This window comes from Macaca fascicularis, chromosome 15, assembly GCF_037993035.2.
Source record: "Macaca fascicularis isolate 582-1 chromosome 15, T2T-MFA8v1.1".
NCBI lineage: Eukaryota > Metazoa > Chordata > Mammalia > Primates > Cercopithecidae > Macaca > Macaca fascicularis.
Genome location: NC_088389.1, coordinates 59,319,198 through 59,344,866, shown reverse-complemented (window position 1 = coordinate 59,344,866; position 25,669 = coordinate 59,319,198). Strand labels below are relative to the sequence as shown.

General features: G+C 49.1%; 2 protein-coding genes across 44 annotated transcripts in view; one reads left to right on the top strand and one right to left on the bottom strand.

Moving 5' to 3' along the window:
- ANKS6 (ankyrin repeat and sterile alpha motif domain containing 6) overlaps positions 1-11,749 on the bottom strand; it is a 65,625-nt gene extending 53,876 nt beyond the window's left edge. For 26 of the 35 annotated variants that reach the window (XR_006692732.3, XR_012424528.1, XR_012424527.1 and 23 more), the window contains exons 1-3: positions 10,901-11,319; positions 5,284-5,786; positions 10-54 (exon numbers count right to left, since the gene is read on the bottom strand). Coding sequence is in view for 20 of the 35 variants with exons in the window: in XM_045373519.3 (XP_045229454.2) it covers positions 10-54; positions 5,284-5,786; positions 10,901-11,259 (907 nt within the window). In the remaining 15 variants the exon portion in view is untranslated. Of the gene's footprint in view, positions 1-9; positions 55-5,283; positions 5,787-10,900; positions 11,320-11,492 lie in introns of those variants that run through there. The other 9 variants (XM_074016986.1, XM_074016987.1, XM_074016989.1 and 6 more) reach the window with 4 other exon arrangements.
- Positions 11,750-14,061: 2,312 nt separating this feature from the next.
- The window catches only part of GALNT12 (polypeptide N-acetylgalactosaminyltransferase 12), a 51,701-nt gene continuing 40,093 nt past the window's right edge, over positions 14,062-25,669 (top strand). For 7 of the 9 annotated variants that reach the window (XR_012424535.1, XR_012424534.1, XR_012424533.1 and 4 more), the window contains exon 1: positions 22,741-23,147. Coding sequence is in view for 3 of the 9 variants with exons in the window: in XM_065530286.2 (XP_065386358.1) it covers positions 22,777-23,147 (371 nt within the window). In the remaining 6 variants the exon portion in view is untranslated. Of the gene's footprint in view, positions 14,178-20,672; positions 20,774-22,740; positions 23,283-25,669 lie in introns of those variants that run through there. The other 2 variants (XM_074016995.1, XM_074016997.1) reach the window with 2 other exon arrangements.

Genomic DNA, 25,669 nt, shown 5'->3' with positions numbered 1-25,669 from the left:
AGCGCTTACCCATTTTCAATGCATGGAAAATATCAGGTCGCCTTTTCTCTTCATCTGGGTAAACAAAGATTTTAAAAGTTAACCACGGAAAGGTTTAATATAACAGAAAAGTCACAAGGGTGTAACAACACAGCCTGGCTTTAAAAAGCATCTAATTCTCAAAAGCAATCTAATTGGAGACCTACGTAATGGACAAATCCAGCAGCCCTTCTGGAAGGTCTATTACCAAAGAACATCTGAAAACACTTCAGAGACAGATCTTGCCAACAAAACACAAAAGAGCAGCAGATCACGGCCCTGATCTCATGCAAATAAAGCAATCATTTTTAGGCAAAACAAATGTTGGCATATCCTTTCCTAGATATACTGAAAAGTCTTGGGGTCTTGGAAAATCTTGGATTCCTATGGACATTGTTTAAAAAAATTTTTTTTCTTCTAAAAACTAAACATACAATCATAATTCCAAATCTGCTGCTGACATACCGAGCAGCTGAGCTCTACGGAAGTTCACAGACACAGCCAACAGAAGAGCCAATGCTCATGTTTTCTTTCCCTCCCATGTAAGAAGCAATCAGAACATGCTCCCTGCCCCAAACCTGCAGACACAGCTGCCCAAAGGCCACTGCCCAACTGGGCATCTTCATGCTGTACCCTGAAGCCCAGCTGCTAGGTTGGGGCCAGACCCCATGCCTACCTGCACAGCTGAGCCTTGCTGCAGCTGCCAGATGCTAGCCCCTCTCTCACATGCTCATCCCACACCTTCCTCCAAGCCTGGGCCAGCAGGTACCCTGCTCCTGTCAGAGGAGGCATCCTCATGGCCAGTCTGCTTGCTAGGGGGCTGAAGGCAGGCCTTCTGCAGTCTTTAACTGATCCCAGGGGACGGAGCAGCTGCCAGAGGGAACTTGTGAATCTGGGCTGACTCTGGTCCAGATAAGCCCTCTTGAGCAGCTGGGAGGAAGCTGCAGCCCGGGGCAAGGAGCACTGAGTGTGGAGTCAGTGCATAAGAATTTCAGTGCGCATTTTTAGAGTAAGCTGCCTCTTCATCACAAATGTGGGGATAACATCCCTTTCATCTGGCTGTTGCAGGGATCAAATGATAATGTTAAAGCCCCATTCAAAGAACAATTATTTCTTTACTAGCAACCAGCAAGGTGGACCCCAGAATTCTTTTTATGAGATGGAGTCTCACTCTGCTGCCCAGGCTGGAGTGCAGTGGTGTGATCTCGGCTCACTGCAACCTCTGCCTCCTGGGTTCAAGTGATTCTTGTGCCTCAGCCTCCCGAGTAGCTGGGATTACAGGCACATGCCACCACACCTGGCTAATGTTTGTAAGAGACAGTGTTTCGCCATGTTGGCCAGGCTGGTCTTTAACTCCTGACCTTGAGTGATCTGCCCGCCTTGGCCTCCCAAACTGTTGGGATTGCAGGCGTGAGCCACCGCTCCAGGCCAGAACCCCAGAATTCCTTTTTTTTTTTTTTTTTTTTTTGAGACAGAGTCTTGCCCTGTCTCCCAGGTTAGAGGGCAGTGGCAAGATCTCCGCTCACTGCAATCTCCACCTCCCGGGTTCAAGCGATTCTCCTGCCTCAGCTTCCAGAGTAGCTGGGATTACAGGCACCTGCCACCACACCTGGCTAATTTTTGCATTTTTAGTAGAGACGGGGTTTCACCATCTAGGGCAGGTTGGTCTCGAACTCCTGACCTCATGATCTACCCATCTCCGCCTCCCAAAGTGCTGGGATTACAGGCATGAGCCACCACACCTGGCCAGAATCTCAGAATTCTTCATGAGAAGTACAGACACTGCCACAGGACACAGTACATCAATTTTGCCTGTGAAATACTATCAAGAAACAATTTTGCACCTGACTTTTAAAAAATATGTCATGTTCCTCCAAGTATTCACGAACCATCTTTGCTGTGGGGGGGGGGTCTTCTCATGCCAAGACCTTTTCACAGAAGAGTGTCACCTGGTCTTAGTGTTTGCTGCTAAGCAACCATCTGACACAAGTTAATCACTGACAGCGGAGCCTGGCCCCAGGAGGCAGGTGCAGTTGTGTCCTGACACCCAGTGACTCTGGGCACGTCTCCTCCTCACTTGGGGCCTCAGTTTTTTCAATTATATCCAAGCAGTCCCAGGGACCCTGTCCCATCCCAAGGAAAAGAAATCTGCTCCAACCTCCACACCACAACCTCAATGGGGAGTCAGGGGCATCACAATGACAGCTACTGCATCAAAGGTACCCTGTCCTGCTGCTAATGAAAGGCAGAGACCAGGGGACCTCCAAGGCCTTGGTGGGGGCTGGATTTCCAGGCATGGCACAGTAAGAGCTGGGGCTCCTATTATTTATCTCATAATCTGTCATTATCAATAGCACAGCCTGCACCCTACCTGGGGCTCTTCCCAGGGATCCCCCATGGCCAACACACTCCCTCAGGTCCTGCATGTCTGCTGCAGTCCCACCTTCTCAAGGTTGCCTAACCACTCCATTTGACACAGCAGCCTGCATTGTCCCAGCTCTGCCACACCCAACCTCTTTACATTGCCCTCTTTTTTTTTTTTTTATTTTAACCTCATGGCACTTACCACCTACCTTACTATATATTTAATATGCATATTTCCTATTGACTGCCTATCTCCCCTTATCGAGGCCAAGGTCCTCAAGGGCAGAGATTTGGATCTCATTTGTTAACCGATGTATCCAAAGTGCCTAGAAAGGTGTCTGATACATAGCAGGCCTCAGTACATATTTGTGAAGTATCAGAATGAATGTATGATCAATCAAAACATAAGAGTTTCCATTTATTGGATGTTGTGTATGTGCCAGGGCACTGCGATAAAAATTTTACAGGCATGATCTTACTATTCCTCACAAAAATCTCCCAAGAAAAGTGTCTTTATTGTGACTATTTTATGAAAAAAGACACTGAAGTCCTGCAGGGCTGATTAACATCACCAAGACCACCCAGGTACAGAGTGGGAGAACTGAGCCTCAGGCTGGGTCTGCTTGATGGGAACATGACCCGATCCTGCTGGAAGACCCGAGGTTCGCTCCCGTCAAATACGCCGACAACACTGTGGAGTAACGCCAGTTCTCATGTGCTCCCTCTGGGCCAGGGAGGATCTCACGTGACCCCCACAGCAGTCCTGAGGCGGGTGTCACTCCTACCACCCATTTGTGGAGAAGGAAATGGGAGCTTGGTGAACTCAGGCAACCAGTTCAAGGTCCCTTGGCCAGCAGGGGCATAGCCAGGGTCGAACCAAGTAGACAGTGACCTTGGCCACATCCACCAATGTGTCTCAGCCTCTGCGTCTTGGTGAAACGAGGGCATCACCATCCCATGATGCCAGGACAATCCCTAAAGTGAGGCCTGTGAGAAGCTAAGCCCGAGGGCACTCCATGAAGATTCAAGATGCAGAGGCTGAGGAAACCTGGGAAGGAAAACACACACACAGCAGAAGAGGCACAGCTCGGCACGCACGGGCAGGTGCAAGTTCTGGAGTGTCCACTTCTGAGCCTGGGTTCCCTCCCCTGCAAAATGGGGGAACACCCTCCTCAGAGGGTCCCTGCGAGGGCGAGGGGAGATTCAGCATGGCAGGTGTGCTGGGCACGACAGGGCCTGGGAAAGGCAGATCCTTTCCCCATCCCCGCCACAAACAACCCAAACCTTTAAAGGAGAGCAATGGCCTGTGTCAAAAACAAAAACAAAACAAAACCCTGTCCTAGGAGACTGGGGCCTAAGTTCTAATTGCCAGCCTTTATGAGTCCCTAACACTCTACTGTGCTGAGTATCTCACACACCAGAGGATAACCTGCCTTCTGCTCACCACCACCCCGTAGTAGTTGTCATTGTGTCCGTTTCACACATGAGGCAAAGGCTCAGAAGAGTCACGCGTTAAACCAGCTTCTAGAGCCCATGCAGAAGGTGCAGGTGGGAGAATCACTTCTAGGTGCTCTTCCCATGGAATCCTCACCTCCTGAGTGCCACTCACTCAGCTTCCAATGGGTGTGTGACCTTTGACCAGCTTTCTTCCCTCTCTGGGCCTCAGTTTCCCACCTGGACAAAGTAAGAGTTCTCTTGGCTTCAGATAGGCCTTCCTAAACTTCACTTCTTTTTCCTTCTCATTTGAGCGTCCTCTTCATTTTTGCCACCTCTCTGTCATTACAGGCTTTTAAAACATGTTTATTTCAGACTTGTTCTGATTGGATGGTATATTTCTTTTTTTTTTTTTTGGAGAGTATATTTCTAATAAGCATTTACCAAATTTTCAGCATCTCTTAATTGATGGGGCCACTGTATATTCTTTCAACGGTAACAAACTTAACATTTTCAGGTCTTTTTAGCCAATGTGCCTGAAGCTACTTTCTTCAGTTCTTGACCTCTCAGAGCTAGATGCTTATATACACTGCAGCCCACCTACTGTTACTCCCTGGCTGTCAATCCTGCCATCGAAGTCAGGCCTTTTACATAGACAGCGGGTACCAAGGCTGTGTGTCGCGATCTTATTGCAAATGGTGCATTAGAGGTTTTGAAACGTGGTATGTCCTGTGGCAGATTTGCTAAGGATTGTTTAGACAACTCTTTACATGCCAGAGAGATGGCAAGAAGTTAAAAAAAAAAAAAAAAGACACACTGCTAGATGTTTTTAAAAAAACTAATTTTCACCAATTTTACATGAATTAGGGTTTGAGAAATGATCAGGGCAGAGGAGGTCAGGCACACTATGGTACAGCAGGGGCTAGCAAACTATAGCCCATGGCTCAAATATGCCCCACTGCCTGTTTTCGTAATTGTAATTTATTGGAACCTAGCCACAACTGACTCATTTACATATTATATGCATAGCCACACCCATTCATTTACTCATTACATATGTAAGGCTGCTTTTACTCTAGCAGAAGTGACGACTGTAGTTTTAACAGAGACCGTATGGTCCATACAGTCTATTTGGCCTTTTACAGAAAAAGTTTGCCAAACCTTGTTCTAGAAGGACCCCAGAACCAACTGCATCAGAATGATGTGGCTGGGGAGAGCAGCCTTGTTATGGAGGCTTCTAGACTCTTGCCCAGGGCTACCAAATCAGACTCTGCAGAGAGTGGGCCCAGAACCTGCATGTCACAGGCAACCCCCTGACACTTAAGCACACCACTTCCTCAGTCTCACTGGTCTGCAGGGCTGGACTCTGAGTTCTGTGTGTCCTTCCAGTAGAGCAATCCTCAGCTTAAGCCACATAAACACAATTTGGGGTCCTCTGTGAAGTCACGGAGGGGCATGCAGCCTGACCTGTTTTGGGCCTGACGGTGGTCATCGGGTCCAGGTAGTCTACAAGGTCCCTGTGCTTGCAGTCCAGTGCAACCTCGAAGGCGGTCTTCTCCAGCACGCTGAGGTGGTCAGGGTTGGCGCCCTTCTCCACCAGTTGCTGGGCCACTCCAAGCCGCCCAGTGAGTGCGGCCAGCATCAGTGGGCTCCAGCCCACGGTCCGGGCTGCGCGATTGGGGTCCGCACCCCACTCCATCAGTAGACGCACCACGGCCTCGTGCCCGTGCTGGATGGCGGCCATCAGGGCCGTGATGTCCAGGGGCTCATCCCTGTTGCCGCCCAACCCCAGTTGCTCGCCGGAAGGGTGGTGATGGTCCACAAAGGCACCGGCTTCCAGGAGCAGCTTCACCACACCCAGGTGGCCGCCCCGAGAAGCCACAGTGAGCACACTGGCCCCTAGCCGGTTCTGGGCATTGACATCAGCCCCGTGATCCAACAGGAGGTGTGCCACACTCACATGCCCAAATCTGCCAGGAAGATGGAGAATTAGTGACACTAAACACACAGCACTCCGGAGACAGCTTTTGTCGTCCTGAATTGTCATGAATTATTAGTCCTGACAGCTAATAATAAGAGTCTTATTCTGGTGCCAAGCACTGTGCCAGTCCCACAGATACGAATGCACCATTATGAAGGTGAGCAGCTGCCCTGCCTGGGTTCAAATCCAGCTCTCCCCACCACCAGCTGCATGACCTTTAGGAAGAACTTTGATTTCTTTGTGCCTTCATTTCCTGATCTGTAAAATGGGGATATAACTGTGCCTACCTCAAGGGTTGTTGCGGATTAAATGAGTTGTATGTAAAGCACCTGGCTCTGTGCCTGGCCACAGGAAGCATTACATCAATGTTAGCAATTGTTAGCTATTACAATTGTTCATGTTACATTACTCAACATGCCAAGGGTTACCCAGCTGGTAAGGGGCGGCATCGGGGTCAGGACAGGTCTGTGTGAATCCCACTGCCCTTGCTTTTTCCCCTACACCATGCTGTCTCTTACATTTCAGACAGTCCATTTTATTCTGTTTTATAGCCTGGGAATCTGTCTCTCTGCCTGTGCTCTAATTTCCACACAGGCAGGGCCCATGTCTGATTCATTTCTACCCACCCCCTCATCCCCAAAAGCACACACCCCATGCCAAGAGGTGTGGCAAGGTTGTGGTCAGCAGATGGGCTAGGCATTGCAGCCTGGAGGCCTGCTGCCACCTGCTGGCAGGAATGTTTGCTGCAGGCGGCTGAGGATCCGGCCTAGGCCAGATGTTCCTCAATGAAGTCACTGCTGGGCCCCTGAAGAGACAAATCTGCACCCACCAACTTCCTAATAAGAGGAGAAGGAAAACAGGTGCCTCTTCCCAGCAATATCTCTTCCTTCTTTTAACACCAGAGGGCAGAAAAGTTATGTTTTTGGTGTCTCTGGTGGGCTCGGAGCTGTGTATCTCCAAGCTAGAAGCAGCCCCGGACTAACAAGAAAACAATGACGAGACGGGGGCTGTCTACTCCAGGTTTTCGAGACCACAAAGCCACTGTCATGTCTGCACCTGTGAGACAGCTTTCTGGGTTTCTCGATGCTCAGCCCTCTTTCCCGGGCGCCAGTTTTGCACCTCATCTAAACCCAGGACCTCCCTCCTCCTGGCAGCTAGCGGCCGGGCCAGGGCTGAACTCTGTCCGAGGCTCCAGCTGAATACCTTCTGGGATGTGAACCTGAACAGCATGAGGTTCCTCAGCCGCGGAGCAAGAGCCTGGTGACACAGCTCCATCAGCTGCAGGGGGCTGGGCCTCTTGACCTCCACTCCCAGAGCAGAAAGGGACAAGGCAAACTAAAACCAACTCAATGCAGAAAGCTGCACCCCAATGTCTCCCCGCCTCCAGTCATGTTCCCTCCTGCCCATCCTCCATGTGACCCCCAAATGATATTCTCCAAACCCAAATCTGTCACTCGCCAGCTTCTGACTGCCGAAGACCTGACTGCTTTGCCAACCTCACTTCCTCCCGCTGCCTCCCCCACACCTTCACCATCAGAGGACTCTCCTGTCCTTATCTACTCAGCACACCCCCAACCGTGTCCTGCTTCAGGAGTCGGCTCAGATCTCACCCACTCCAAGCAGCTTCCAGACCACCCCTCACCAGGCTAGGTCAGTGCCCCTCTTCTAAGCACCTAATTCCACGGGCTTGCCGCTGGCTGCAAGTGAGCCCTCTTTCTCTAATTCTCTCTCTGCACCCACCAACTTCCTAATACAAGTGGCGGGCTCTCCAAGGACAGGACAGGGTTCCAGGCATGTTGTTTCCCCAGCCCCTACCATAGTAGCTGATCCACATCAGGGCTCAGTAAATTTTGTCAAACTAGCTGAGTAAATGAATGCATAAATGGCATAACCACATAGGGGAAGGTCCAGAGGTGAGCAGTGGAAATCACTGAAGAACTGGTGTATCCTCTACTGTAGCAGAGATTTCTAAAAGATTACACTATTTAGTTATCGAACATGAGATAAAATCTAGCATAATCCCTAACAGCAGATTACAAGGTGCTGTCACATTTTTATCTCATTTGATCTTAATAAACCCCGAGATAAACTCACAGATTAGGAAACTGAAGATTACAGTGGAAAGCAATTAATCTAAAGCCTCTCAGTTTGAACATGATAAAGTCAAAAGTTGAACCTGGACTCAAAATCGAAGCTCCAGTATAACCAATTTTTAAGGAGGAAAAAAGGGCCAAATTAGAGCAGAAATAGTGAAATTTGGAATGTTTTCTGAATTAGTGAGTAGCCCAAGAGAGCACTCAACTATGCGGAAAATAAAAAAGGATTCAAGCAAGGCTGAGATAATGTTGTGGAGGCTAAGTTTCTAATAGGTAACTGCTGGAGATGGGCATGCCAGAGGCTTTCTGAACAGGTGCTGTGATTACTGAAGAATTTCAGCAATTAACACCTGTGTTTAAAGAGCTGGCACACATTTTCCCCTCTCAAAGCACCGGGCTGAGAGTCCAGCTCTGCCCCACTGGCAGGCAGGAAACGAAGGGTAGGGAAGGAAGGTAAACACTATGCAACCCTGTCCCTAGGAGAGAAGTCTCGGGCAAATTTGGCAAGCCGCTTCCTCGCCACCAACATCAAGAGGGAAACTATCAGTTACAAGATTCATGGCTGGGAGCACAGGCTCTGGAGCCACCTCCCTAAGTGTGCATCTGTCTGGCGACTTGGTAGCTATGTGACTTAGGCAAGTTATTTAACTTCTCTGTTCCTCAATTCCTCATCTATGAAATGAGGATGACAAGAGTACCTCCTTCCTAAGGTTTTGTATAGATCGAATGAGTTAATTCATTTAAAGCACTTAGCACAGTGCTTGACTGAAAGTAGGTGCTCCATAAAGGTTACTTTTTTTTTTTTTTGAGATGGAGTCTTGCTGTTGCCAGGCTGGAGTGCAGTCACAGGATCTCAGCTCACTGCAACCTCCGCCTCCTGGGTTCAAGCGATTCTCCTGCCTCAGCCTCCCGAGTAGCTGGGACTACAGGCGCATGCCACCATGCCCACGCCACCACGCCCAGCTAATATTTGTATTTTTAGTAGAGACAGGGTTTCACTGTGTTGGCCAGGCTGGTCTTGAGCTCCTGACCTCGTGATCTGCCCGCCTCGGCCTCCCGAAGTGCTGGGATTACAGGCGTGAGACACCGCACCCAGCCAAAGGTTACCTGTTATTTTAAGAACAGGAAAAAACACGGCGGAGCACGGTGACTCACACCTGTAATCGCAGCACTTTGGGAGGCTGAGGCAGGTGGATCACGAAATCAAGAAATCGAGACCAGCCTGGCCAACATGGTGAAACCCTGTCTCTACTAAAAATACAAAAATTAGCTGGGCAGGGTGGCATGGGCGTGGTGGCACGTGCCTCCCAGCTACTTGGGAGGCTGAGGCAGGAGAATCGCTTGAACCCGGGAGGTGGAGGTTGCAGTGAGTCGAGATCGCGCCGCTGTACTCCAGCCTGGTGACAGCGAGACTCTGTCTCAAAAAAAAAAAAAAGAAAAAAGAAAAAACACTAACGTCACCATTTCTAATACTAAAACACCCACAAGAGTCCAAAGGCACAGGGTGTCTGACAGTCTGGCCTGATGCACACAGAGAGCTGGGATGATAAATAGATGCTCGCTTAGACCCAGTGTGGTGGCTGCCAGGGGTGCGGTTTTGAGCAGGATTCTGGGGCATATCCAGATCCAAGGAAGAAGAGCACAAGGCTTGGAAAGTGTCAGCACATTGGCCATGCATTTGCCGACCCTGATATGAGGGACAGACACACTATACATCCTTCTGGAAGTCTTCCATACATACTACTCCTCAACTTGACCTTTTGGTATGAATTACGCAGCAGAAAGCCGGAGCACAACTCAACACAGGCAGAGATGCTACCTGAATATATAGTCGGTGTCACACCAACTGAGGAACAGCACATTTTAAAATACCCAGGCTCAGACTATCCTGCAGGACTTGGTTAAAACTGGTGATCAGGGGTCTCCGAGACACTCCGAGGCACGTTAGTGCTGCAGTCACAAACCTCACTCAGTAAATTCCTCAGCTCCCCCCTCCCCCCATTCCCTGGCAACCGCCTTCTCTCCAGGGGGGACTAGTACATCATTCTACTCATACATAATTCTACTAGTCCTACCAGCTCGTGCACCCAAGCCTTTGCATGGGCCTCCCATCATGCCCTTCCCACATCCCACTTGTTCTGTCCTGGCTAATTCTCAGGCATCCACGTGGAGGTTATCTCCACGTGGATATAAACATCATTTCTACCAGAAACCTTCCCCAACGTCTCCAAAATGGGTCAACTGCCCCCAGAGCTACTCAAACCTTTCCGGTCAAGCTCGTTCCTTTGCCTGGCCTGTCCACCACTGCCCTGGTGGTGACTCTGCCTGGTGTCGGAACATCCTCAACGCCAAGCCAGGAAGGGAAAGCAGGTTCTGAGGAAACCCCTACTGCAATGAGAAATGAATTAAATCAGGCTGGGCGCGGTGGCTCACGCCTGTAATCCCAGCACTTTGGGAGGCTGAGGCAGGCGGATCACAACGTCAGGAGATCAAGACCATCCTGGCTAACACGGTGAAACCCCGCCTCTACTAAAATAATAATAATAATAATAATAATAATAATAATAAATAGCCGGGCGTGGTGGCGGGCGCCTGTAGTCCCAGCTACTCGGGAGGCTGAGGCAGAAGAATGGCATGGACCCGGGAGGAGGACCTTGTAGTGAGCTGAGATCGCGCCACTGCACTCCAGTCTGGGCGACAGAGCCAGACTCCATCTCAAAAAAAAGAAAAAAAAAGAAATGAATTAAATCTCTAAGGTTCTAAGTCTCTACGATTCTGTTCGTTGTCTCCAGATTCTATTCTGAAAGGCCAAAGTTTCTAAGAATCTGATTTTATGTTAATACAAAAGTATTTCCATTTCTATGCTCAAAGTTTATCAAAGACTACTCAAAGTTTACCATCCCAACTCTAAGGAGTCCTTAACTCTTTACCTCCCGGGACATCTGGCCGCCAGGGAGATCCGGCCGCCCGGGGCCGCGTCCAGGGCCCCCGAGCCCCGCCGCCTCACCTGGCCGCCTGCATGAGCGCGCTCCAGCCGTAGTGGTTGCGGCTGTTGACCGAGGCACCGCGGCGCAGCAGGAAGCGCACCAGCGGTTCGTGGCCCCCGGCCGCGGCGAACTGCAGTGCGGTGTTGCCCGCCTCGTCCGAGCAGTCCACGGGCACCGGAGCCCCGACTGCCGCCGCTGCTGCGGCCCCGGGCCCGGCCGCCTCGGCCCCCACCGGCTCCGCGCCCGCTTCCGGCTCCGCGCCGCGCTCGGCTGGCTCCGCTGCCCCCGGCTCCAGCAGCCGCCGCGCGGTCTCCGTGTCGCCCTGGTCACACGCGCGCAGCAGCAGCTGGAAGGCCGGGGGCAGCCCGCCCTCGCCCATCGCCGTAGCCACGCGCGGCCCGCGCCCGTCCGCCCTGCCGGCCGCGTCGGCTCCGCCCCCGGATACCGCCCGCCGGCGCCCCCTTCCGGCCGCCCGCCCGCGCCGCGCGCCTACTGTGTGCTGGGAGCTCGCCGGGGCCGGGGCGGCGCGCCTACTGTGTGCCGGGAGCGCGCTGGAGCCGGGGCCGCGCGCCTACTTTGTGCCGGGAGCGCGCCAAGGCCAGGACTGCGCACCTCCAGTGCCCGCACTTGGGAGTCCAGGGAAGCTCAGAGGAGAACTCGCTGCAGGCCCGCGTGTCCCCTTCTGCCTCTTCGGCGCCCGCTCGCTGCCCTGTCCCGGAGCTCCAGAGACTTCCTGCCAGGGCAGAGGTGGGAGCGGCGACCCCATCCCCTCTTCACGCTGCGGCCAGGGCCCTGGGCCCGAGTCTGAGTCCGCAGCTGCATGGGCCTTGACTTTACTAGCGGGCTCCGCTGACCCCACCCCAGCCTCTGGCACTGAACCTGCGCTTCCAGAATAAGGAAGCGGCTGAATTAAGGAACCAGCGGGTTTATTGTTTCCTCACAGTGTCCTGCAGTGCCCTTAATGCCCCTCCTTCATCTGGGCCGGGCTGCTGGGGCTACAAGCGCCTCCTGTACCTTTTCTCTCTCTTTTATTTCAACTTTTATTATAGATTAAAGGGTACACGTGCAGGTTTGTTACATGGGTACACTGCGCGACGCTGAGGCTTGGAGTCCCAACGATCCCGTCACCCAGGCAGTAAGCATAATACCCACCAAGAGGTTCTTCAGCCTAGAGTTCCCTCTATCCCTCCCTGGTTAGCGATCCCCAGCGTTTATTGTTCCCATCTTTGTGTCCATGTGTACTCAATGTTTAGCTCCCACTTATAAGTGAGAACATGCAGTATTTGGTTTTCTGTTCTTGTTAGGTCGCTTAGGATAATGGCCTCCAGCTCCATCCATGTTGCTGCAAAGGACATGATTTCGTTCATTCTTATGGCTTCATAGTATTCCGTAGTATTCCGTCTTACTCCATCGTGTATATGCACCACATTTCTTTCCTTCCTTCCCTCTCTTACCTCCCTCCCTCCCTACCTATCCCGCTTCCTCCCTATCACCCTTCCTCCCTCTCTCTCTTTCTCTCTCTCTCTGTCTTGCTCTGTCACCCAGGCTGGAGTGCAATCGTGCAATCTCTACTCACTGCAACCTCTGCCTCCAAGGCTTAAGCAATCCTCCCACCTCAGTCTCCCGAGTAGCTAGGACTACAGGCGAGTGCCACCACACCCAGCTAATTTTTTGTATTTTTGGTCGAGACAGGGTTTCACCATGTTGCCCGGCTGGTCTCAAACTCCTGAGCTTAAGTGATTCGCCCGCTGTGGCCTCCCAAAGTGCCAGGATTACAGGTGTGAGCCATTACATATGACTCTGTACCACATGTTCTTTATCCAATCTACTGTTGATGGGCACTTAGGTTGATTCCATATCCCTGCTACTGTAAACCGCACTGCAATGAACATACAGGTGTCTTTTTGATAGAATGAATTATTTTCCTTTCGGTATATACCTGGTAGTAGGAGTGCTGGGTCAAATAGTAGTTCTATTTTAAGTTCTTTGAGAAATCTCCAAACTGCTTTTCACAGTGGCTGAACTAGTTTGCATTCCCACCAACAGTCTGTTTTCTTCACAGCCTTACCAGCACCTATTGTTTTTTGACTTTTAAATAATTGATATTCTGACTGGTGTAGATGATGTCTCATTATGGTTTTGATTTGCATTTCTCTGATGATGACTGATGTTGACTATTTTTTCATACGTTTGTTGGCTGCTTGTATGTCTTCTTTTAAGAAGTGTCTGTTCATGTCCTTTGCAGAGACACAACGAAAAAAGAAAACTTCAGGCCAATATTCCTGATAAACATAGCTGCAAAAATCCTCAATGAAATACTACAAACAGAATCCAGCAGCACATTAAAAAGTCAGTTCACCATGATCAAGGAGGCTTTATTTCTGGGATGCAAGGTTGGCGCAACATGCGCAAATCAATACATGTGATTCACCATATAAACAGAATCAAAAATGAAAACCATATAATCATCTCAATAGATGCAGAAAAGACCTTCAATAAAATCCAACATCCCTTTATAATAAAAACCCTCAAAACAGATTGAAGGAACATACCTCAAAATAATAACAGCCATCTATGACAAACCCATAGCCAACATCATATTAAATAGGCAAAAGCTGGAACCATTCCCCTTGAGAACTGTTAGAAGACTCTCACCACTCCTATTCAACATAGTACTGGACGTCCTAGCCAGACAACCAGGTAAGAGAAAAAAATAAAAGGCATTCAAATAGGAAAAGAAAAAGTCGAACTCTCTCTCTTTGCCAATAGTATTAATCTATACATAGAAAACCCTAAAGACTTTGCCAAAAGGCTCCTGGAAACGATAAACAAATTCAGTAAAGTTTCAGGACAGAAAATCAATGTATAAAAAGCAATAGCATTTCAATACACCAATAACATTCTAGCTGAGAACAAAATTAAGAACACAACCTCATTTACAATGGTCACAAAATGAAATACCTTCTCTCTCTTTATCAGTGGTCCTTGAAGTGTGTCCCACACAGCAGCAGCACCAGCACCAGCTGCAACACTGTTACAAATGCAGATTTTTCTGGCCCTACCCCAGATCTACTGAATCAGAAATTCTGGGTGTGGGTTCAGCAACCTATATTTTAACAAGCCCTCTGGGTGATTCTGATGCACTCTAAAGCTGGAGACCCACATTTGATCTTCATTGCAGGCCTGCCAGCCACCGGGGAGGGCCCAGATGATCATCCCTAGGTTACAGAGGAGGCAACTGAGGCATAAAGAGGTTGTGTCTTGCTAAAGACTCCACGACTATTCTGCAGGAGAACTGTAAGTAGGACTCCGGTCTTCCATTCTCAACAAATATGTGTTGAGTGCCTGCTATGTCCAGACACTGTTCAAGGTTCTTCTGTAGCTCACAGATCCATGAGAGCCTGAGAACCAGTTCTGGAGGCCCCACAGCCAGGAACAATGACCCAAATCTCATGCCACAGGTGCACCCTGTAGGAAGATGGGGTTGGTTCAGGCCCTTTTTGGTGTTACTGGCTTCAGATTCAGAGGCTGAGGTGGGAGTGCCTGATTGGCCCAACTTCGGTCATGTGCTCATATAATAGTGGGAAGTAGTTTCTGCCTCAGAAGGTAGGGGACTCCCAAATCTAGGAAGGGGGTTCAGATGCTGGGCAGTCAAAAGGATAACAAATGTCTGCTATGAAATATTCTCTCCGGACACCCTTTTTCTTTTGGGAAGCCTTTCTCCCGTACTCACAGTCTGTGTGCTTCAGTGGTTAGCACATATCCTGATTGACTTCAGCACAGGACTTTTTTTTTTTTTTGAGATGGAGTCTCACTCTCTCTCCCAGGCTGGGGTTCAGCGGTGCAATCCCCACAAACTGCAACCTCTGTCTCCTGGGTTCAAGTGGTTCTCTGCCTTGGCCTCCCGAGTAGCTGGGATTACAGGCACCTGCCACCATGCTCGGCTATTTTTTGTATTTTTAGTAGAGATGGGGTTTCACCATGTTGTCCAGGCTGGCCTCAAACTCCTGACCTCAAGTGATCTTCCTCCCTCAGCCTCCCAAAGTGCTGGGATTACAGGCATGAGCCACCGTGCCCAGCCCAGCCCAGCCCAGGATTTTTGCTAAAGCAATTGAGAATGAGGCCCTCTCTGCTGAGGTTGCCAGCTATTAGGATGTCAGGATATTGTAAGCCAAACTGGTGCTCACTCCGCCACCACCTGAAGACAGCCTGCCTGAGTGAAGTCACCACAAAAGAAAGCAGAACCAAGTGATAGAAAGAGACTAAGTTAGAAAATCCCTCCCCACATTCTTTCTGGTGAGGTTTATTTTGAGGAGCATTGTAGTCATTTGCATTCCAAGCCTTAACAAATGGATAATTTGCTATTTTTGTAAATGAATGGGTTCATACTACGCATGCTATTCTGAATCTTGCTTTTTTTTTTTTCTTTTTTCTTTTTCCATTAACAAATGTCTTGGGCACCTTTCCATGTAGGTAAATACAGACTGCTACATTTTAAAAAAATGGTTGCAGCCCGGTGATGTGGCTCATGCCTGTAACAATCCTAGCACTTTGGGAGGCTGAGGCAGTCAGATTGCCTGAGCTCAGGCGTTCGAAACCAGCCTGGGCAACACGGTGAAATCCTGTCTCTACTAAAAATACAAAAAAAATTAGCCAGGCGTGGTGGCGTGTGCCTATAATCCCAGCTACTCGGGAGCATGAGGCAGAAGAATTGCTTGAACCTGGGAGGTGGAGGTTGCAGTGAGCCGAGATTGCATCACTGCACTCCATCCTGAGCAACAGAGTGAGACTCCATCTCCAAAAAAAATTAATAATAAAAATAAAGAAATGATTGCACGAAACACCATTCGGCAGATATACTATAATTTATTTAATCATTTTTATTTATTTCTATTTTATTTTTTGAAATGGAGTCTCACTCTGTCATCCAGGTAGGGTGCAGTGGTGTGATCTTGGCTCACTGCAACCTTTGCCTCCTGAGTTCAAACGATTCTCCTGCCTCAGTCTCCCTAGTAGCTGGGATCACAGACATCCGCCACCACGCCAAGCTAATTTTTGCATTTTTAGTAGAGACGGGGTTTCGCCATGTTGGCCAGGCTGGTCTTGAACTCCTGACCTCAAGTGACCCACCTGCCTCGGCCTCCCAAAGTGCTGGGATTACAGGTGTGAACCAGTGCGCCCAGCCCATTTAATCATTTTAGAATAAGGCACAGTTGAGTCCAGGTGTGGTGGTTCATGCCTGTAATCCCAGCACTTTGGGAGGTTAAGGCGGGTGGACTGCTTGAGGCCAGGAGTTCGAGACCAGCCTGGCCAACATGGCGAAATCCCATCTCTAATACAAAAAAAAAGAAAGAAAAAAAACAGCCAGATGTGGTGGCACATGCCTGTAATCCCAGCTACCTAGGTGGCTGAGGCATGAGGATCACTTGAACCTGAGAGGCAGAGGTTATAGTAAGCTGAGATTGTGCCACTGCACTCCAGCCTGAATGACAGAGCAAGACTCTCAAACAAACAAACAAACAGAAACAAAGCACAGTTAGCTTGTTTCCAGTTTTCTGCTCTTATAGAAATACTGCATTGGACAGCGCTTGTAGCAGCCAGGGTCCCACCAGGAAACAGATGGCACACTTGGCTGAGGAGCTGGGGAATGCTTACTAAAGGACCATTTACAGAAGTATAGGCAGGATTTACTAAGAGCCATGAGCGATGGTGCAGTACTCCAGGGCTGATAATAGTAGAGAGCTGTTACCACCCCAGGCCTGAAGGGGATAAGGGGAGAGCAGATACTGGAATTCTGCAAGAGAGAAAACTGCAGAGACCTACCTGATAGGAGCTACAGCCTTTGGTAGAGGGACAGAGTCAACCCACAGCAACTCAGTAGGGAGCTGTCTTCAGATGAATAAAAACCTCTGACCTCACTCCGCTCCTGCCCTCTGATCTCCTGCCAGTGCTCCTCATTAGTAAACCCTACTGGAAGCTAGAGGCTTGGAGCCTGCTGATACAGTTCATGCAGTCTGCCTCCCAGGGCACAGAACAGGGTGAAAAGAAACAGCAGGGACCAATGGATGATGTCTGGTACCTTGCTGCTCAATCTGGGGTTCTTGGGCCAGCAGCACTGGTATCACCAGGGAGCTTGTTAGAAATGTGACATCTTGGGCCCACATCAGACCTACTTAACCAGATCTGGCATTTCAACAGGATCCCCAGGTGACTCACCATACCATACATTAACGTTTGTGAAGCACAGATCCAGCACATCTTTCTATGCAAGTATAGCTATAGCCTTATTGTTTATGAATTCTCTTCCAGCCTTTTTAAATTTTTTCATTGGTTCCTGTGTTGGTTTGGATCCTCTAAGAATCAGATGCCTAGATGTTTGTTTGTTTATTTGTTTGTTTCTGGGAAAAATACCTACAAAAGATAAAGAGGTAAAGTGTGTGCTCCCAGCATTTTGGGAGGCCAAGGTGGGTGGATCACTTGAGGTCAGGAGTTCGAGACCAGCCTGGCCAACACGGTGAAACCCCATCTCTACTACAATACAAAAAAAATTAGCCAGGTGTGGTGGTGCGCGCCTGTAATCCCAGCTACTTGGTAGGCTGGGGCATGAGAATCGCTGGAACCTGGGAGGCGGAGGTTGCAGTGAGCAGAGATCATGCTTCTGCACTCCAGCCTGGACGACAGAGTGAGATGCTGTCTCAAAAAGAGGGAAAGGGGAAGGTGGGGGAAAAGGGATGGGGAGCCCTCAAACCATGATGCAGGTCTGATACTTGAGAAGGGAGAGTGGGAAGTGAGGAGGGAAAGTCTCAGCCAGGCAGATGGGGGATTCCCAAGCACGGGTTGTGTCCTATATCATGCAGATGTGGCCACGTTCTGGTACCACACCATGCTCAGTCATTGACTGGGAGTAGCCAGAGGATACCACAAAGGATCCAAAGGCATAGCCACTCGCAGCTCACAGTCAACCATGTTTCCCCTAAAAGGTTCCCCTGAAGGGTGATCTGAGCAATGCACCTCATTGCCAACACAATTCCATTCAACCAATTTTTTTTTTTTTTTTTTGAGACGGTGTCTCGCTCTGTCCCCCAGGCTGGAGTACAGTGGCCAGATTTCAGCTCACTGCAAGCTCCGCCTCCCAGGTTTAAGCCATTCTCCTGCCTCAGCCTCCTGAGTAGCTGAGACTACAGGCGCCCGCCACCTCACCCGGCTAGTTTTTTGTATTTTTTAGTAGAGACGGGGTTTCACCGGGTTAGCCAGGATGGTCTCGATCTCCTGACCTCGTGACCCACCCGTCTCGGCCTCCCAAAGTGCTGGGATTACAGGCTTGAGCCACCGCGCCCGGCCTCAACCAACTTTTTTAAATTAAAATTTTTTCTTAATTTTGAATTGTTTAGATATGACGTCTTGCTTTATTGCCCAGGCTGGAGTGTAGAGGCTATTCACAGACACCATCATAGTGCACTGCAGCTTCAAATTCCTGGGCTCCAGTGATCTTTCTGCCTTAGCTTCCTGAGTAGCTGGGACTATAAGTGTGTGCCACGGTACCAGGCTCAGCCAGCATTTACTAAGTACCTTCTGTGTGCTAGGCATTATGTGTGTTGAATGATAGAAACATGGTCTCATGGCTCCCAGGGTATCCCACATGACTGCAGAACAGTGGGGTCTATGAGTTTTGATATCACAGTTTGGAGGATGCCACTGACAGCTTCATGGGAGAGCTTGGCTACAAGTTGGGCAGAAATGATGGGTGGGGTCTAGGTCGTTGCAGGAAAAAGGAGGAAACATGTTGGAAGGAGAGAGCAGGGGGAAAGGAGGACCAGAGACTGATAGAGTGGATTAGGCAGGAGATAAGAAAGGCTTAGAAGTCAAATAATCTCGAAAGAGTACAATATTTACTCTAAATGTGTTTTTTCCCCTAATAAGGTAATGATGGTTTTAAAGAATTCTGATGTTGTAGAAATATAGAATGTAAACTCCTTGAGATCAATGACTTTGGACATTGTTTACCTCAAATCCCCAGATTCTAGCACACTGGCTCCCAGATGGTAGGTGATCAATAAATATTTGTTGAAAAAAACAAATAAATGGAACAAAAGTAAAAGGACCACAGAATCTCACCCATCAGAAGTAAATATAATATAGTTAATGGTTTGGTAAATATTCCTTTAGATTTTTTCCCCTTTTATATGTTAATATATATTATTTTACAAAAATAGGATCATACTATTCATATAGCTCCATGACTTGCTTCTCTTTTCTTTACAATGCATCTTGAACACATGAGTATGTGAAATGCCTACAACTAACTCATGCTTGTAAATAGCACTGTGGTATATTATGGTATCGTATGGATGTGCAATATTTTATTTTATAATCTCTTGATGGAAATTTGGGTTGTTTCCAACTTTTTGCTTTTGTGTACAATACTGCCATAAGCTTCCTTGTATGCATATCTTTTTAGCACTTATGAGTCTATGTTTGTTGGACAGATTCCTAGATGTGGAATTGCAAAATCAAAAAGATGTTAATATTAACATTTCTAATAAATGTGGCCTAATTGCTTTCCAAAAGATTATACTAGTTTGCATTCCTACCAACAGTGGATGAGAGTGTGTTTTTTCACATCCTTACCAACACTGGAATTAATAACCTTTTTCATTTTTGCCAGTCTGATAGGTGAAAAAATATTTCAGGGTAGGTTTATTTTGTATATATTTTAGAGAGATTGAGCATATGTTTATACATGTATAAACCACATATCCTTTTGGGTGGGAACTGTCTATTCAAATCCTTTGCCCGTTCTTATTTCTGTTTGTTTTCTTCATTTCCCTGTTGATTCACATACTGGGTAAAAGGTATCTGCAAATATCTTTTTCTGACTTGCCTTTTGTTCCTGGACTTTCTGTTATACTGGAAGCCTTACAGAATTCAAAAATTTTTTATATAGTCACATTTAGAAATATTTTCCGTTTGGTCTCTGGTTTTTCTCTTTTAATACTTTTATCATTAAATTCCTTTCTTCCTTCTTTCCTTTCTTCCTTCCTTCCTTCCTTCCCTTTTTTTTCTTATTTACTGTGGCATCTTTAGATCATTTGGAATTTATTTTGATGTAAAGTGTGATGTTGGGACTTGGTTTGAATTTTTTCCAATGGGACTTCATTTGATTTTTTTCCAAATGGTTATCAAGTTGTCCCAATTATTACTTGAATTAGGCACATGTTCCTCACTAATATTTGAAATACCACATCTACCATAGATCATATTAAACTCTAAAAGGAATGTAATAACTCCTATGAAGAGCGCTAATATGACAAGTTAAAAGTGCCTTCTAGAGAAATCTACTTGTTGGTGAGCAGCCGATGACATAACATGGTACAATTAGTGAACAGATAAGCCCCCTGAAAATAGCAACAAACCCAAGGGCTTTACCTCTGTTGAAAAGATGCTAGATTTCCAGCAAGCTCCCAGGTGGTGTTTCTGTTCTAAATATCACGCTTCACGCAGTAAGGTGCTGGACATCTTCCATTTGCCCTGCTGACACTCTCTCCACTCTGTTTTGTGCCCCAGGAGGCTGACTGTGTAGACTGTATCACTCAATCTTCCCAACAACCCTGTTCAGGTGGTGCTATCATTATATCACCAATTAATACATGAGCAAATTGAGCCGAGATAAGTAAAGTAACTTGCCTGAGGTCACACTGCAATTGGTGATGGGGCTGGGTTGAGCTCTGGCAAGTGGGCTCCAAGGTTGTGTTCCGACCCCCTAAGCTAAGCTGCCTTTGGATCTCATTGCAGCCTGCCCAACAGCGAGTGGTGTGGTGGGAAATCCTCGCCTGGGAGTCAGGAGACCCAGATACAAATCCTCCCTCTGCCGCTTGCATGTTCTGTAACCTTGGGTAAGTCGCTTCCCTTCTCTTGAGCCTAGACGTTTTCTCATCTGTCAACCTTGCAAGGTTGTCATAGGGTGAAATGAGAAAGTACACAAAAAAGAAAGTCCAGCAGTTTACAGCACACAGTGGGTGCTCAGTAAACAACAGCTTTTATCTATTACCTGGGGCTTGAGCCCATGTCTTGTAAGGCCTGATTGCATTGCTCTTTTCTCTGCATCTGAACCTCTATTGAGAAGCATTCCAATAGCGGATCCAAGACATTATGAATTGTAATCCTTGTCTGTTTTCTAATCTGACCGCAGATCTTAAATGTGTTGGGTGTCTGAACAGAGGCCAAAGGGCTCAGGTCCAGGCCAACCTATCACATCCACCTTCTGGCATTAACTAGCAGACTCTATTATGCGTGGGAAGCAGGTGGGGCCCTGAGCACTGTGGGCAGAGCCACTTCCCTCTAGTCTAATATTAGCAGCAGGTTGTCCTGAGTGGGAGTTGCTTTGCAGGGTTCACCCCAAAACCCATTCCCCTCCTGGAACCTGAGGGAGATTTCCTCTGGGGATACCAGTAGCCAGAGGTTGTGTGAAAACAACAGCAAGTTAGATTCTACTTCTACCTAAGCCGCCAAGTTCAAGGTCCTCTCCCCACCCTGTATCTCAGACCCCGCATTTGTCAAATGAGAGAATTGGACCAGATTTGTGCTTTTTAAACTTTCTGGGCTTCTGGTCTCCTTGAGAATATTTGATAAAAAGCTTTGGACCAACTTCCCATGGTAAAACAGACAACAACAAAAGTACAGCTTACACTTTATCCTTCTACAGGTGATGTAGAACAATTCTTTTCCCTGAGCTAGACACCAGCAGAGGAAGTTCCAGATTAATTTAAGATATGATTTGAAATCTCTGCTATCACTTTTGCATTCAGATATCTGTGTAAACATTACTTCATCAGAGAAGCTTTCCAAACCCCCCAAACTAGATCAAGTTCTACTATTCTAAGCCCTTTTACTGCCCTGTAATTCTTCTTCAAAACACTTAACACAGTTCTAATTATCTTTTTAATATTTGTCTACTCCATTAGACTTACTTCGCCCCTGGCAGCTCAAGGTTCCCACAGCAGTGATCTCATGAACAAGGCAGCAGCTTCATGGCCTTTTTTGGTTGTTGTTTAATAGAAACAGGATCTCGCTCTGTCACCCAGGCTGCAGCGCAGGGCGCATAGTTCACGGTAACCTCCAATTCCTGGGCTCACACAATCCTCCTGCTTTAGCCTCCTGAGTAGCTGGCACTATAGGCACATGCCACCATGCCTGGCTAATTATGAAATTTTTCTGTAGAGATGGGAGTCTTGCTGTGTTGACCAGTCTAGTTTCAAGCTCCTGGCTTCAAGTGATCCTCTTACCTCGGCCTGGGATTACAGGTGTGAACTATCATGTACAGCCTTCATGGCCTTTTGCACCTAGCCTCAGAAGTCACAGAGCTATCACGAGGCGAGCCAGGCGAGGGTTTGCTATTCAGGGACTCCAGAATATGGCAGAAGCTGGGCCTGCAGGAGTCAGTGGGGCAGCGTGGTGTCTGTTGATCTCATCGCACCTCCATCTCCTCATTTGTAAAAGGGAGCTCATAATCTTAGTTCATGGTTGTTTTGTTGGACTGTGTAAAGATCAGATGAGATAATGGCAGTAGAATTCATAGCACCCTGCAGGGTGCATTCAGCCAACATTTACTGAGCGCCTACAATATGCCAGGCGCTAAGGGTTTTACCACCACTGTCTCCTTAATAATGCACCATAGCCCAAGAAGGAAGATGCAAGTCTCAGCCAGCCCACGTGAGGACCCAGCTGAAATGAGCCACCCCGGGGGCTGCGCTCGGGCTGGCGGGCGCCGGGACGGAAAGGGGGCGGCGCGCAGGTGGGGCGGGCCGGGGGCGGGGCGGCGCGGCGGTTCCGGGATCCGGGTCCCGGCCTCCGCCGCCGCCTTGGGGCGCGCTGAGCGCTGGCCGCTATAGGCGGGCGCATGTGGGGGCGCACGGCGCGGCGGCGCTGCCCGCGGGGACTGCGGCGCGGCCGCGAGGCGCTATTGGTGCTGCTGGCGCTGCTGGCATTGGCCGGGCTGGGCTCGGTGCTGCGGGCGCGGCGCGGGGCCAGGGCCAGGGCTGCGGATCCGGGACCCCCGCGCACCCCTCGCCTCGGGCGGCGAGAACCGGTCCTCCCGCGGCCGCCGGTGCCCGCGAACGCGCTGGGCGCGCGGGGCGAGGCGGTGCGGCTGCAGCTGCAGGGCGAGGAGCTGCGGCTGCAGGAGGAGAGCGTGCGGCTGCACCAGATTAACATCTACCTCAGCGATCGCATCTCACTGCACCGCCGCCTGCCCGAGCGCTGGAACCCGCTGTGAGTGCACATCTCGGGGGAGGAAGCCCGCCCTCAGAGCCCCGGGCCTCAGTTTCTCCATCAGAGCATTGGCAGGGCGGGGAGCTGGGGTCTCCAGGATGGCGCGTCTTCCTGAGTCTCTCCGAAGAAGATAGTGTAAGAGCTCATATGGGGGCGGGGAGGCAAGAAAGTAAAAAAGACGAAAGCAGAAAAAAAAAAAAAATCCCAGAAATTGGCAAGTCTGTTACTAAGTGATCTCTTAGCTCCCTTCTCCTTAAGAAGTTATCATTTCCCTGAAAAGGTGGGGGTCAGGGCTAAGCAGACATGTTTAAGGCGAGGACCCCCCAGCACCCACACAGGACAACCCCGCTCTACCCGGCTCACAGTGCCTCCGCGAAACTGACAACTCCGGGCGGGGACCGGCTCCATTCATTCATCTGTGTGTCCCAGGGCCTAAGGGACAAACAGGATGCAAGGGAGCCCCGGACAGGTGAGGCGAAAGGTGGCTAGAAGGCCCCTCAGCACTAGAAAGCCTCCTTGCGCTCTCCCTGGGCATTGGCTTTCTGAGCTTTGGGTGGAGGAAGGCGGGAAAGGGCACGGGGTGGGAAGGGCTCCTTCTGGCCATAATCCACCCCAGTTCACTCATGTGGGTGGTGCTGGACTGGAGCCAGCATGGTAAGAGGCCTAGTTCCTGTTGGAGCTACTGGCTGGGCAGGTTGTGCCCCTGCCTAGGTGAGGATCCAGGGCACACGCTGGCAGCAGGAGGAAGGACTGGCGGCTGCTTCCACCTTTGCCCCTGAGCCTCCTGGGCTCTCACTTTTTCTTCGAGGTGTCAGGGATCTTCCAAGTCCTTTTTTGAGCCCCCTCTTTACAGACTTTGAGGAAAAGAGGGCTCAAAGAGGGGGTTCCCATCGGAGCTGGTGGGGGCAGCCTGCTGTGTGCACCAGGCACCTGCCACTCCTCTCCCCTCCAAGACATTCGTGCTTTCAAGTGTGGAAATAGGTTCAGAAAGGATAGGTGACCCACCCAAGGCCCCTCAGTTGGAATGTGGTAGTACTGGTCTGGAGGGACTATGGCCCTCCTGGCCCACTTGGCACCATGCTGATCTCAGGATTTTGGGGGCCTGCTCCATGGTACCTTGGCCAGAGAGACCATGAATGATGGAATGAGGATGCCCCACCTCTGGCCCACTGTTTCCACTGTCCTCCCTGTTTTGGGGATCTCCTCATGCCTAGCCTCATGCTTCTGCCTGAGGCATTTTTCACTGTTAGTCTTTTTGAGTAAAACTTAGGATTGATAGTAGTTCCTGCACTCACCAGCCTAACGCATGCTTAGCTCCTCAAAACCCCAAGGGTGCCCGCTGAGGCAAGGTGGAGGGGAAGCTTTCAGGTTATACCCAGCTTCAGGTTAAATCCAGCCCAGGGGAGATAAAATCCTGGCTCTTTTGCTTGTCACTTCTGTGATCTCCGGCAAGCTACTTAGCCTCTCAGAGCCTTGGTTTCTCCCCATTTGCAAACTAGGAAACTCATAAAAGTGAGTCTCCATGCATTCTACATAAAAGTGAGTGGAAAGAACACAACTTAGGAATTAATAAAGCACCAGTACCTGGGAGCACACTGTGTGCTTAAATCTTAGTTTTTTTCACCTTTCCCTGTTGCCAAGAATGTACTCAGGAGGTTGCTTTTGAGAGTCATCCAGGGATTGGTTGTAGTTTTTCTTTCCCGGATCCAACTTCCTTTATTGTCCCAGGTTGTGAATATCTCTTTGAAACACTGCAGACAACCTGTGGGGCTTATGGTAACCTGTCTCCATGGTGACGCAGCTGCCCTGTGTCCTCCCAGGATTTGCTTGTAGATCCTGCTGTTGCATTGACCCTGGAAGTTAAGCCAAACCCAGCATGATAAGGAGTGTGAATGCCTCCTGCTTCTAATTCCTGCAGCAAGGCCTGTTGGGTTATTCTTACCCGGCCAGAGAGAAAGGTGAGCCTGAGCTGTGTGGGTCTCCGTTGGGCCAGGCTTTGAGAGGTAGTGTAACTTCAGAGTGGTTAGTAGGGTCAGGGTCTTTTGTGGCATCTCACTTTTATTACAGTTCATCCAGGAGCTAATCAGGGTCTTGAGATTTTGCCTGAGAAACCTGAATGACAGATCATGAGTTCACAGTGTGGGTATAGGGTTCCCTGTGAGTCTAATAAACAGAGGGATAATGAAGGTCCCTGAATGTTGCAGGAAGGAGGGCCCTGAGGGAGCATCTAGTCTAACCAGAGAGGAAAAGCCACACACCCAGGTCACACAGAGCCACAGTCCAGATCTTTTACTCATTCCCCCCTTTTTGGGTGGGTACGATTATTTCTATGTTTATTTTAATTATAAAAGCAATGCATATTCACTCTAGAAATGTTGGCATACACAGAGAAACAGAAAAGGAAAAAAATAAAAATCAATAAACCTACCACTCAGGGAGAACCATTGTTAACATTTTGCTGTGCTTCCTAGACTTTTTAATGAAAGTCTTTACTCTGCAGTGCCTTTTACCAAAGGAAAGGA